Source organism: Eumetopias jubatus, unplaced genomic scaffold (assembly GCF_037043125.1).
Source record: "Eumetopias jubatus isolate StellerSeaLion01/CBP00866 unplaced genomic scaffold, mEumJub1_p1.0 scaffold_17, whole genome shotgun sequence".
Classification (NCBI taxonomy): domain Eukaryota; kingdom Metazoa; phylum Chordata; class Mammalia; order Carnivora; family Otariidae; genus Eumetopias; species Eumetopias jubatus.
Window position 1 is genome coordinate 27,898,800 of NW_028274823.1, and position 13,454 is coordinate 27,912,253.

At 47.1% G+C, this 13,454-nt stretch overlaps 1 protein-coding gene and 1 pseudogene across 2 annotated transcripts; both read right to left on the reverse strand.

Annotated features, from left to right (window-relative positions):
- Nucleotides 1–408: 408 nt before the first annotated feature.
- NOLC1 (nucleolar and coiled-body phosphoprotein 1) lies at nucleotides 409–13,085 on the reverse strand. Of its 2 annotated transcripts, none has more exons than XM_028098777.2 (13): nucleotides 12,912–13,085; nucleotides 8,840–8,895; nucleotides 8,589–8,728; nucleotides 8,355–8,485; nucleotides 6,650–6,815; nucleotides 4,854–4,951; nucleotides 4,590–4,731; nucleotides 4,089–4,214; nucleotides 3,782–3,892; nucleotides 3,053–3,694; nucleotides 2,764–2,870; nucleotides 2,287–2,379; nucleotides 409–2,137 (listed from the first exon to the last, which is right to left on the reverse strand). In XM_028098777.2, the coding sequence occupies exons 1-13, from the start codon at nucleotides 13,029–13,031 to the stop codon at nucleotides 1,979–1,981; spliced, it is 2,091 nt and encodes a 696-aa protein (XP_027954578.2). In that variant the 5' UTR covers nucleotides 13,032–13,085; the 3' UTR covers nucleotides 409–1,978. The 2 variants fall into 2 exon arrangements, with proteins under 2 accessions (XP_027954578.2, XP_027954577.2); XM_028098776.2 differs by having other exon boundaries at nucleotides 8,589–8,731.
- Nucleotides 11,230–12,445, reverse strand: LOC114205363 (RNA-binding motif protein, X-linked 2-like; annotated as a pseudogene).
- Nucleotides 13,086–13,454: the final 369 nt, after the last annotated feature.

The following is a 13,454-nucleotide window of genomic DNA, read 5'->3' on the forward strand; positions in this document are numbered from 1 at the left end:
CGGTAGGCCCTGTGAGCCACATAAAGTCAGCCACATATTCTTTCAAGCACGTTTAAAATGTAAAAAACCAAGCCCCATGTTGGGTGTGGTGCCTACTTAAAAACAAATAAATAAATAAAATTAAAATGTAAAAGCCATTCTTAGCATCTAAGCATTACAGAAACAAGCCGTGAGCTGGACTCACCCATAGGCCATTCTGCCAACCCCAGTTTAGACTGTACACATTCTGGACTATGGCCTGGACAAGGCACCATGAGACAAGGTATGGCCAAGAAAAGCCAGCAAGCTGCTGCCAAGAAGGTCTGCAGTGAACTCATAGGTCTCACTCCAGCCCTCTAACTGGCACCCAAATTGTTCTGGTTTGAGTAGGTGGGAGGGCTTTGGACTCACAATAAAAAATTCCCAAGACACGTTATAAACCAGCCAGTTTATTATTTTGTAGTAAGATGGGTAACTTTTACCCTGCAGACTGATGTACCTATGTCAGCATGAATGGTGCATGTTCCTCCTAGAGGCAGTTACATGGAAAACCAACTTACTACTAAGTTACTTGGCAAGTATGGAATCCAAACAAGGGGAGGCTAATCTTAAAACCTACACCTACCTTATCCATGAAGCTAGGGCACACTTCCCCAGCTCAGGAACAGTCCCAGCCTCCAGAGTTTGCTGTTGCCTCTTTCCTTCCCATCTTGCTCTGGCCAAGCACTGTCATCTCCTACAGCTTTATGATCAGCTGACTTGGCCTCGGAGTCATATTTCTGCTCACTGGTTTTTACTGTTACCTCCACTGTTACTGACAGTTAAGGTTCTGAAAGGGGCACATCAATTGCTCCCACGTTCCAACTACAAAACACAACAATCTTGTTGGGATGCTCTCCCAATCCCACCCTACTCGAGTTTTACCACCTAATATGCTTTATAAAGGTTCTTCCCATTTCCATCAGCACACACACAGGTTACCTATAAATTTGCCTGACTAATGTAATCAAATTCCTACTGAGGATTGAACTTTTTAATTATAGTTTTTATTCTTTCACCTTCTTGATCAGTAATTTCCAACCACATAGGAGTTAATGAAACTAATTCTGTGTCACCACTGTCACTAAAACAGAAATACCAAGTGATACGTACTTTTCAGATTGTTATTTTGTTCTCTAAAATGTAAAAAACAAGGAAATGCAGTCCTCAATTTAGTACTATTAAGGGTCATCAAAAAGTCTTTGAACAATAGAAAAGTTTGTTTTCAAATTAAAAAACTAAACATGTATTACAAACATTACATGTTAAAATTACAGAAAACAAAATATTTAGACTAACCGCATGGCATTCACACTACACCAGAATTTTGCCTGTAACAAAAGTAAATTTTATCCCAAAAAGTAGTTAAGTCCATGCTCGCTGAAAACATCAGTCCTAAACCCCATGAATGAGGATAAACTACACAGTGCATGCTTAGCAAACAAATACATTTACCACTCTTAACTGCCCCTTCCCAAAGCTGTGAGGGGTAGGACGGATGAAATGTGCACAACAGGCAGAATTCTCCAATTATAAAAACTCATAATGTGACCTTTACTACGTCTTGGGCAATAGCTAAGATTTTATCTGTGGGAACCCACCTGTGAAATCACAACAAAAATCAATAGGAAATGATTTAATATAAAATATACAAATTTCTCAGTATGAGGACTTTCACAGAACAGGGAGAGGGAATGACAACTAAAATTTTTCTTTTTCTTAAAAAAGAACACACCCGTTATGTTGTCCTTGCTACTCAACACTCAAAAACAAATCTGTACAAAACTACGAACACAGAAAAGGACCAGAGAGGATGTTACGAAGCCAAGCCTTCAGACCTATTCTAAACTGCTGTCCTCACCAAGACCCTTCCTTAATAGAGCTGAGGGTTTCCCAAGTCCACTGGGGAAAGTAACTGGTCTTGGATCATCACCCCTGCTTCACCACAGATGGCCCCAGGTCACTCACTGTCAAACTTAACGGAATTGACCTGGACAGAGATGGAGCCTCCCCGGTAGCTGCCCCGCTTCTTCTTGGTTTTCTCATGCCGGAACGATTTGCCTTTGGTGAACTTCAGAACCTGATTGGCACGCTCCCCCCAGTCTCCAGCTGCACCCCGCTGGTAAGCAGAGAGAAGTGGTTAATACACAGAAGGACAACATCAAGGCCCTGTTACTTTCTTCTCCCTCCTCAAGGCAACTTGAACCAAAAAGCTGCCCTCTCTTCCATCCATCCCCCTTAAGAATGGCAAACACCCTCTCCCCTCACCTTGGCATCAAAGGAATTGTCTGCCACTCGAGAATCTACCTCAATTTCCTCCTCCCTGATCCTTCGGAATGGGGATGATGCCCTTTTTTCTCCCTAGAGAAGAACGAAGTAAGAAATAAATTAAAGACAGAATGGCCATTCAACAGAAAAGCCCTCCTTAGCTACACATGTGCACCAGCGCCAGGCCGGGCAGAGAGTTGTCAAGATGATCCCAGATTTTTCTTTCTACTGTTGTTTTTTTTTTTTAATTTTTTTTTAAAGATTGATTGATTGGGGGGCGGGCAGAGAGAATGGAGAGGGGGCAGAAGGAGAGACAATCTCAAGCAGACTCCGCGCTGAGCACAGAGCCCTACTTGGGGCTCAATCTCACGACCCTGAGAGGAAATCAGAAGTCAGATGCTTAACCAACTGAGCCACCCAGGTGCCCCTTTCTACTCTTTAAAGGCTGGCTCCTGAGAAGAAAATAAGATAACTTACTTTCTTCCTTTTTGGAAATGTGTTGGGCGTCTGGGGCTTTATCTTCTTGGCTTGAGGAGTCTCTGTCTCCTTGGCAGCTTCATTCTGCTTCCGCTTCTTTCCTGAACCTACAAAACAAAAAGCCAGACTCAGGAGACCAGTTTCGTGTCCCTCCTCCTGGGTTCCCACACCCAGGGCATGCAACTGGAAGCCTAGCCATGGGCCTCCTCTCCCCACCCCATCCCCCAAGTGTATATCCCACCCATATTTGGGGGGACAAGCTAAGGAGGCAGATTCTTTGGATATAGACCTGGCTTAGAAACTGCCACTGCTGCCTTTTTCTTTTCTTCTTCTTCCTCATCGCTTTCCCTGTCTGCTTTTCCATTCTGGGTAGTCAGTGCAGAGGTCCCATTGGTCTTGAGGGCTTGTGGCCTTACAGTGCCCTTGCCCTTAGGCTTCTCCTCTTCTTCCTCACTGGAATCATCAGAGGAAGAACTGCTGCTGCTCTCGGCCTTTGCTTTCTTTGTGGAAGCTGCCTTGGAAGAGGTTACAACTCCTGCTGCCTTCTGTGGCTTCTTTTTAACTGGAGATTTTGACATTTTCTCTTCCTTCTCTTCCTCACTGCTAGAGCTATCTGAATCAGAGCTGCTGTCTCCACCACCCTGGGAGGCCTGTTTGGCAGGCAAAGATGGAGCTGCTTTGGCAGCTGCCTTGGACTTGGGGGTGACGACAGTCTTCTTTGTCTTTTCCTCTTCACTAGAACTGCTCTCCTCCTCGCTGGAGCTGCTATCAGCCTTTCTGGTGAGAGGCTTCTGGCCACTACCTGCAGGTTGCTTGGGAGTTGTGGCTGGTTTAGCTGCAGGTTGCTTGGGAGTGGCAACTGGCCTACTTGGTATATTCTTGGTGGTACCGGCTGGCTTGGAAGGAGCTTCATCCTCAGAACTGTCAGAGTCTAGAGAGAGAGCAAAGAATAGATAGAAATCAGAATGAAGAGAGCCCCTGGAGCTACCAATGCCCTGAGGGCCTCCATATGCCTCACCTGAGTTGTCTGAAGAGCTGTCTGGTGCTTTCTTTGCTGGAACTGATTTAGTGGTTGTTTTAGAGATGACTGCCTTAGCTGGAGGTTTCTTTTCTTCCTCAGAACTTGAATCTGGAGAGAACCTATGGCATTAGGCTGGGACCAGAGTCCCAACCCAACCAAAAGCAACAAAAAGGAGGCTGCAAAGACCCACACAGAAACTTAAGCACTGTCTTGCTTCAGTGAAAAGCAAAAGGCATAGAGACATTTTTGTCTTTTGTATTCCTCATCTACTCCCCAAACCCATTCTCCATGGGTGGGGACTCACCAGACTCATCACTGCTATCCTCACTGCTCTCCACAGGCTGTTTCTTCTCTGCAGCTTTCTTGGGAGCCTGGGTTCCCAGGGACTTCTTGGATAGGGCAGAAGGCGGGGGGACTGAGCTATAGGGACCTGTTTAAAAAAAAAAAAAACAAGTGTCAGGGCAACTGAGTTCCTCAGTTAAGCATCTACCTTCGGCTCAGGTCGTGATCCCAGGGGCCTGGGATGGAGCCCCGTATCAGGGTCCCTGATCTGCGGGAAGCCTGCTTCTCCCTCTCCCTCTGCTGCTTCCCCCTGTTTATGCACACATGCTCACTCTCTCTGAAATAAAAATTTAAAAAAAAAAAAGACAAGTGTGGTGGTGGGGCTCCGTGCTCAGCAGGGAGTCTGCTTGGGATTCTCTCCCTTTCCCTCTGCCCCCTCCCCCTGCCCCACCACGCACATGTGCTTGCTTGTGCTTGCTAAAAAACGAGTAAATCTTAAAAAAAAAAAAACAAAAAACCTCACCTGGCATTTTCTTCATGGGCTTTTTCTGCTCTTCCTCCTCCTCCTCCTCACTGGAGGAGTCCTCACTGCTGGAACTCTTTTGGGGAGGGGCAGCTGCGGCTTTCACTGGGGCCTTGGCCACAACTTGCTTTTTAGGTACAGTCTGCATCATAAAAAGAAAATTCGTTACCACAGGAAAAAGCTGGTCCAACTAATCTTGCCAGGAAATGGAGACACCCTCACCAACCCCCCACCAGGTCCCCTGGTAGAAGTTATGATCCAAACCTTCTTAAGTACGGCCGCCGCTGCCTCCGAGTCCTCACCGCTGCTGCTGCTCTTGCGGCCGGCCGCCTCACCGTTGGCTAGCTTAGGTGCCAGCCGAGCTGGGGTACCCAAGAAGGGAAAAATACGGTAAGGGTAAGAAGTATCAAGGCCTTAATGGGCCATGAAAACCTTTAGCTCAGAACTTAGGAGTCTATTAATTCTCTTGCCTTTAGAGCAGGCATGAGGGAGACTGTCACGGCTGACTATCAAAGGATGACTTTCCTGACCAATTTCAAGCAGAAAACTATCTTTAACAAACAATACGATGTAGTGGTGCCTGGGTGGTTCAGCCCATTAAGTGTCCAACTCTTTATTTCGGCTCGGGTCATGATCTCAGGGTCATGGTATCAAGGCCTGTGTCAGGCTCTGGGCTCCAGAGGGGAGTCTGTTTGTCCCTTTCACTCTGCTCCTCCCCAAGCTCATGTGTAAGCTCTAATAAATAAAATCTTTAAAAAGAAAATAAAAAAGATACAATATAAATAATTCAAATGTGCCCTATGAAATCTTTCATTCTAACTTCCATTCAGAGAAGCTCCTATAAATCATAACCTGTCATCACAAGAATATTACAGAAAAGAGTTTAAATTCTCACATGTCCTATGGAGTGAATACAGAGGAGAAACGATGGCAATGAAAAGCACAAAGGAGGGTGTCTGGGTGGCTCAGTTAGTTAAGCGTCTGCCTTTGGCTCAGGTCATGATCCTGGTGTCCCAGGATCGAGTCCCGCATCGGGCTCCCTGCTCAGCAGGGAGTCGTCTTCTCCTTCTGACCCTTCCCCATCTTGTGCTCTCACTCTCTCAAATAAATAAATAAATAAATCTTTAAAAAAAAAAAAAGCACAAAGGATAGATGTATAAGCGGTCATAACAGAATGGCATTTGTGGGAATGTAAATCATCTATGAAATGGACAAGAATGGCAAATGGATACCTCTTTTTTTTTTTAAAGATTTATTTATTTTAGGGGTACCTGGGAGGCTCAGTCAGTTAAGCGTCTGCTTTCGGCTCAGGTCATGACCAGGCATCCTGGGATCGAGCCCCGCCATCACACTGGGCTCCCTGCTCAGCAGGGAGCCTGTTTCTCCCTCTCCTCCCCGCTCTTGATCTCTCCCTAACTGTCTCTCTCAAATAAATAAAATATTTAAGAGAAAATAAATTTAAAAGTAAATAAAGATTAACTTATTTGAGAGAGAGAGAGAGAGACAGACAGAGCACACAAGACTGGGGGGAGGTGAGGGAGACAGATTCCTCAAGCAGACTCTCTGTTGAGTGCAGCCCAATATAGGGCTCAACCCCACGACCCTGGGATCAGGACCCAAGCTGAAATCAAGTCGGACACCCAACCAACTGAGCCACCCAGGTGCCTCTGGATACCATTTTAAAAACACATTTTTCCTCACTGCAGACTGTTTCTCCAGTTACTAACCCCAATAAAAAGCCTAAGTGGGGGGGGGGACACTAATCAATACTTCTAGCTCAACAATTAGTGCCATTTCACCCGTGCTGAATGAACAATTTTTTTGAGAGAGCACACGCGCACGAGCATGCACACATGGGATGGGGAACGGCAAAGGGAGAGGGAGAGACAAAATCTTAACCCAATTAAGGGCTCAATCCCAGGACCCTAAGATCATGACCTGAGCTGAAGGCAGAAGCTCAACCGACTGAGCCACCCAGGTGCCCCTGAATGAGCAATTTTAATACCAGTTCCCAGAGCAAGCTAGTCCCCAGCCTGGTCTCTTGGGAACAGAAATAGTACCTGGTTTGGCTGAGCCTTTAGTCTGAGCTTTAGCTGCCACAGGTGTTGTCTTTGGCTTCTGGTTCTTTGGTAACTCATCTTCTGAGCTTGAGTCTGAATCGGAATCAGAGCTCTCGGCCTTCTTAGGAGGAGCTTTAACTGCCTTGGGTTGGGGCTTAACTCCCTTCTGTAAGGAAACACACAATGAGGAGAATCAGCAAGAGGTTCTGGGTACCCAAAGGGCATCCTAAGGTGGAAACCATGGTAGACTTTTATTTTTTAGGAGCTAATGGAGCAGTAAAAGCAAAAGAAAGCTGAGCAAGACAACATCTGAGGGCGCCTGGCTGACTTAGTTGGTAGAGCGTGCAACTCTTGATCTTGGGGTCAGGAGTTCAAGCACCATGTGTGACACAGAGTGTACTTAAAAAAAAAAAAAAAAGCTTCTGGAAAGGACACCAAATTCTTCATGAGAAACAAAAATACTGGGGTGCCTGGCTGGCTCACTGGGTAGAGCATGCAACTCGATCTTGGGGTTAGGAGTTTGAGTCCCACACTGGGTATAGAGATTACTTAAAAATAATTCAAAAATCTTAAGGAAAAAAGGAAGGAAGGAAGGAAGGAAGGAAGGAAGGAAGGAAGGAAGAAAAGGAAAGAAAGAAAGAAAGAAAGAAAATGAAAGGAAGAAAGAAAGAAAAACAAAGAAAAACAAAGAAACAAAGAAAGAAAAAGAAAAAAGGGAGGAAGGAAGAAAGAAAGAAAAGAGAAAGGGGAAGAAGGGACAGGAAGGGAAGAAGGTAGAAAGGGAGGGAGGGAGAAAGAAAGAGGGACTCCTGGGTGGCTCAGTCACTTAAGCGTCTACCTTCAGCTCAGCTCATGATCTCAGGGTCCTGGGATTAAGCCCCAAGCCAGGGGTGCCTGGGTGGCTCAGTCGTTACATGTCTGCCTTCGGCTCAGGTCATGATCCCAGGGTCCTGGGATCAAGTCCTGCATCGGGCTCCCTGCTCCGCGGGAAGCCTGCTTCTCCCTCTCCCACTCCCCCTGCTTGTGTTCCCTCTCTCGCTGTCTCTCTCTGTCAAATAAATAAGTAAAATCTTTAAAAAAGAAAAAAAAAAAAAGCCCCAAGCCAGGCTCCCTGCTCAGTGGAGAGTCTGCTTCTCCCTCTGCCCACCCCCACCCACCGCCTGGGAAAGAGAATGGGTTCCTAGATTCAGAGTACGACTTCACCCTCACGTATCCTTTCCAAACTTCATACATCTATTTTCTCCTCCATGGTTACCTATTATATATGTTTTATGTATTTAAAGATTCATTTTATTTTAGAGAGAGCGCATGCATGCTCATACATGGTTGGGAGTGGGGGGAGGGGCAGAGGGAGAGGGAGGCAGAAAAGCAGACCCCTTGCTAAGCAGAGTCCAATTGGGGCTAGATCCCAGGACCCTTAGATCATGACCTGAGCCAAAACCAAGAGTAGGAGGCTTAACCGACTGAGCCACCCAGGCGCCCCTTATTTATTTATTTTTTAAGTAATCTCTACACCCAACATGGGGCTCAAACTTATAACCCTGAAATCAAGAGTCCCATGCTCTACTGACTGAGCCAACCAGGCACCCCCATAGTCACCTGTTATATACCCACCGCCAAACCTTGGTTCCAAGCTACAAGCCAAGACTTTAGGTTTCTTCTTTCTAATCCCTTAAACAAGTTTTTCCTTTCCCAAGTTGCAAACCTGAACAGGCTTTTTCTTCTTGTCATCGTCCTCCTCATCATCACTGGATTCTTCACTGCTGCTGCTCTCTGATGCTTTGGCTGCAACCTTTCCAGGATGCTGAGGCAAACTGGCCCGCTTGGCAGGTACAACTGAACAAAACCACAGACCCCAGTGAGAATCAGCCATATGGTACAGGCAGGCTACAAATCCCTTTCTGGGAACCACTAACCCCAATGCCCTGTCCAACCTTACCAGCTTTCTTAGCTGGAGGTCCTGGGGCTTTTTCCTCCTCACTGCTGTCCTCACTGCTGTCACTGGATGAAGCCTTCTTCTTAGCCTTCTTAGTCACTGGTCCATTTGCCTGTAACTTCCGCTTCGGGGCCTTGGCAGACCTGCTGAGATAGATGAGGCTAACTTTTGGGGGATCAGGACCTTCCCACACCAGGGAACACAGCCTGACTCCTTGGGGGAAAAACAGTCACAGTGGTACAGGGAAGACTTACTTGAGCCAGAAGCTGTAGATGTCCAAGAGAGAAGAGGCGTTGGCGTCCTGTTGGGTCTATAGGAGAAAAAAATAACTTCATAAGAATATTTTGTCCTGGTTGTTCTAGGGGGAAATCGGATTTTATTTTATTCTCTCTTTAAAAATGACCTGCTTTTGGGGCGCCTGGGTGGCTCAGTTGGTTAAGCGACTGCCTTCAGCTCAGGTCATGATCCTGGAGTCCCGGGATCGAGTCCCACATCGGGCTCCCTGCTCGGCGGGGAGCCTGCTTCTCCCTCTGACCCTCCCCCCTCTCATGCTCTCTCTCTCAAATAAATAAAATCTTTAAAAAAAAAAAAAAAAAAAAAATGACCTGCTTTGGGTGCCTGGTGGCTCAATCAGTTAAGTGTCTGCCTTCAGCTCAGGTCATGATCTCAGGTCCTGGGATGGAGTTCAGTATCAGGCTCCCTGCTCAGCAGGGAGTCTGCTTCTCCCTCTCCCCGCTGCTCGTGCTCGCTTGCTCTCTTTCTTTTTCAAATAAATAAACAATATCTTAAAAAAGTGACCTCTTTTATACCTGCTATATTTCGTGTAACTGTTACATCTTTGTGAGACTTCTCCTACTTGAAAAATAACCTATTTATGTACTTCCCAATTTTTGACATCAAAAACTTGGGTTACTCCTACAGTTTGTCACCGTCTATCCCTAGTCAATCCTATTTATCAAAGCCTTTTAAAAAATCTTCTTTCCCAGGATGCCTGGGTGGCTCAGTCGGTTAAGCATCTGCCTTTGGCTCAGGTCATGATCCTAGGGTCCTGGGATCCAGCTCAGTGACAGGCTCCCTACTCAGCAAGGAGTCTACATCTCTCTCTCTCTCTCCCCCTGCCCCCTTCGTGCTTGCACGTGCGCACTCTCTCTCAAATAAAAATTTTAAAAAATCTTTAAAAAAAAAAATTTGCTTTCTCTTTGCTTTAGCAATGCACCGTCTAGGAATTATCCTTACCTGTGAAACAAGGACACAAACATTAACGGAAGAGGGTGTTTCCTGAGATGTGGTTTATAATACCAAATCATAGGAAACCAGCCTCCAATACTGGTTAAAAAGCTAAATTATATACTCAGTACAAAATTACATTCAGCTATTAATTACACTGATAGAGATTATTTGATGCAAAAAAAAAAATCACAAAGCATTACAGTACCAACAAGAGTATAGGCTCAGAGTTAGATGTGTACAGATGTGAAACTCACCTCTGCCTGTTATTACTGTGTGACCCTGAGCAAATTACTTAATCTGAGATTGTTTACTTCTCTATAACATGGAGATAATACTATACATCTTATTAAGTTGTTGAGAGAATTAGAGATAATGCATATAAAGGACTTAGCAACTGGAATCACCATCTGGCCCTTAGTAAGTCTTCCAGAAAGATTAGTTTTTGTCATATAAAAAAATCCTGATTCCGAAAGGCCCAGTCCATCCAGCCCATTGTGAAAATACTTTTTGCAGCCTCCCTAATGGTCAATTCAAAAAACAGTTCTAATATGAAAGCAGTTGTAGGAGATCACACGGCAGGCTGTCCCAGCTTAAGGAAGTCCTTTCTGAAGCTGATTTGATTCTGTCCTTGTGCAGCCTGATTCTGCCACAAAGAAGAAACTTATCTTAAAGGCTAAGAAGACTGTCAAAGACTACACTCTACCCTCTCTCAAGATGTTTTCCCATGCATCTTTTTTTTTTTTTTTTAAGATTTTACCTATTCATTTGACAGAGAAAGCGAGCAAGCCCAAGCAGGGGGAGGGACACAGGGAGAAGCAGGCTTCTCACTGAGCAGAGACCAACATGGGGCTTGATCCCAAGACCGTGAGATCATGACCAAGCGAGGCGGATGCTTAACAGACTGAGCCACCCAGGTGCCCCATGACTGCTTTTCTTTAGGGAGATTCCAAACCTTTCACATCCCTAGTCCACTTTTTACATGTGTTTGGAACACCCTAGATTACCGTAACTATGATAACAGCTTTCACTCACTGATGCTTCCTGAGCACCAGGCACTGGGATTGCCACTTCATATTTATCATGTTACTGAAATTCACAAAAATCTTAAAGTAGATGATGGCATCTCCCGTAGGAACAGAAACAAACTCAGAGAGGTTCAGCAAGATGTTCAGGTTATACATTTTAAGAAAACAGAGCCTGGCCCCAAATCTAGATGTGTTTGATTCCAGAAGTCAAAGATCCAAGCCCACTGCTTGGCAGGGCTATGATGCTCAATTTTGCTTTGGTATACCTAAAAGCAGAACCATGCCTCTACTCTCATTCACTTTCTTTTTTTTTTTTTTTTTTTTTGCATTTTAAAGACCAAGTACATTTCCAGTTCCAGTTCTCCTGGGAAGAGAGAGAGGCCGCAGCTTCAGTGGTGCCTGCGGTCACCGGGGTTAGAAGATTCCTGGTCCCGTGAGCGCCGGGCCCTCTTCGGCCCGTGGGACCTCTCCCGGCTCCTGCTTCTACTCCGCTGACTACGCCCCTCAGAACGTCCACTGGGCCGGCTGGAGTGTGTGTCTGAGCTTCGGCCTCGGTCTCTATCTCGGTTCTTTTCTTCTCTGGTTGAGGACCTATGTTCATGCTTCAGCTTCTCTTTCTTCGGCTCCCTCTCTCTGTCCCCTTCTCCACCGCGGCAGGTTGCCCTGACCTCGGGAGAGCTGGGCTGGTGCTTCCGCATCTCCCTGGGCTCTGACTTCTGACCCCACTCTGAGTTCCTGTTGCTGCGCTTTTTAGAGCCAGGGTCGTCCTTTTCCCTTACCACCTTGTTTCTGGGTGGTGACCAGGGGGCCAGCTGCTCCGCCTGGACCTCCCAGTCAGTCTTCTCTTTGTCTTTCTTTCTTCTCTTTTTCTCCTTTTAGTCTTTTTTGTGTTTTGTGGGTTTGTCATCTTCAGAACCCTCTGACGAACTCACTGAGGGGGTGTGAGCCCCACAGCCCCTCTCCTGGAGTTCTTTGGTCACATCATCTATTTCTTTGGAGTCCTTGGGAGCTCGATAGTTGTACACATGATCCACTCGAATAGTTCTTCCTTTGATCTTGATCCCATTAAAATTGTCAACAGCCAGAATTGTGATCCTCTGGTCTTCATAGCAAAGGAAACAGAATCCCTTGGATTTCCCAGTCTTCTTGTCCCGCACCAGATTAATGTTAACAATCTCCCCATATTGACGCCTGGGTGGCTCAGTTGGTTGAGCGACTGCCTTCGGCTCAGGTCATGATCCTGGAGTCCCGGGATCGAGTCCCACATCGGGCTCCCTGCTCAGCGGGGAGTCTGCTTCTCCCTCTGACCCTCTTTCCTCTCGAGCTCTCTATCTCTCATTCTCTCTCTCTCAAATAAATAAAAAATCTTAAAAAAAAAGATTTAAAAAAAAAAAAAAACAATCTCCCCATATTGTGAGAACACACAGATGATGTCCCCTTCAGTCAGTTCATAAGGAAGCCCTCCCAGGAAGATCCAGGCGCTGTCTTTGTACTCGGAGTGCCAGGACACCTTATCTGCCACCCCAAGCTGGACCTCACGCTCATTCAGCTCGTTGATCAGCTTCACTTTAGTTAAAGGGTTCATCTTCTCAGGTTCGCGCTCAGCACCCTCACTTTCTTCTTTATTAACGAAAATCCCTTCCCTCATTTCTAAAGCAATTTTATCTTTGAGTCCCGGGCAAATTCGACTGAGAGTTAAGGTCAAGTCACGCTTTGTATCAGCCAACGTAAAACCCAAGAAGGAACCAAGAGCCTCCAACGCCTCCGGTGGGACACCACGCTCCCTCCTCCATGCCGCACTCCGCCAGCCACGTGACCTGCGCCACGAGGATCCCACGCTGCCGTCGCTGCACCGCTCAACAGAAAAAAGCAACAAGACTCAACGCTATCTAGTGAGACTGCATGGGGGACCAGGTGCCGAAACTCCAGGCTCTAGGGTCACCGCCGAGAGCTCGGCACAAAGGCTGGATTGGCGGACCCTAGAGACCTCGGTACCCGGAAACCTAAACATGTCAGGGCCCGAAGACCTGTGGTCATCCCACCCGAGCCCTTGTCCCAAGGCCGCACTCACAGCGCCTGTTGCCTTGGCGAATTTATTGGCCACCTCCGAGAGCTGGTTATCGCGCAGAAAGCCGAGCACGAGGGGATACAGGTCACTGGGAACCACGCGGCGCAAGCCGGCGTCCGCCATCCTCCGGGCAAAACGCGTCACTACCGTTGCCGACGCTCACGACTCAGGAACTCGTGAACCCGGAGGGGTGAGGGCTGAACCATTGTGACGCCATCGCGCGGCGCGGGCGCACGGCGGAAGGGGCGGGCACACTCCACAGGGTAGTCCCGCCTCCACCTTGGTGGCAGGATCGAGGCGAAATCTAGAAGCTCCTTCCGGTGCCACAAGTGTCGCCATCTTGTTAAGGGCGGAGCCCTCCGTCCACCACCTCGTGAAGGCGGAGCCCTACGTCACTGGTCACGCCCTCGCCAGTGGCGGGAAAACTTCAGACTTCCCGCTCCCTTTCAGCCCCAGCCCTTTCCTTCAGAGCTGCGGTTTGGAGCCGCAGCTGGGATTCGCATTCCAGAGCAGAGTGGACCGGCGGGCTTGAGCTGTCCCTGGGAC

Excerpts from the sequence above, each read along its gene's own strand:
- NOLC1 (XM_028098776.2), bottom strand. The coding sequence starts at position 13,031 with ATGGCGGACGCCGGCTTGCGCCGCGTGGTTCCCAGTGACCTGTATCCC. Across the intron at positions 2,871-3,052 it reads AGTGGCAGTTTCTAAGCCAG|GTTCAGGAAAGAAGCGGAAG; the intron begins GTCTATATCCAA and ends TTTGTTTTGTAG. Across the intron at positions 2,380-2,763 it reads CATTTCCAAAAAGGAAGAAA|GGAGAAAAAAGGGCATCATC; the intron begins GTAAGTTATCTT and ends GTTCTTCTCTAG.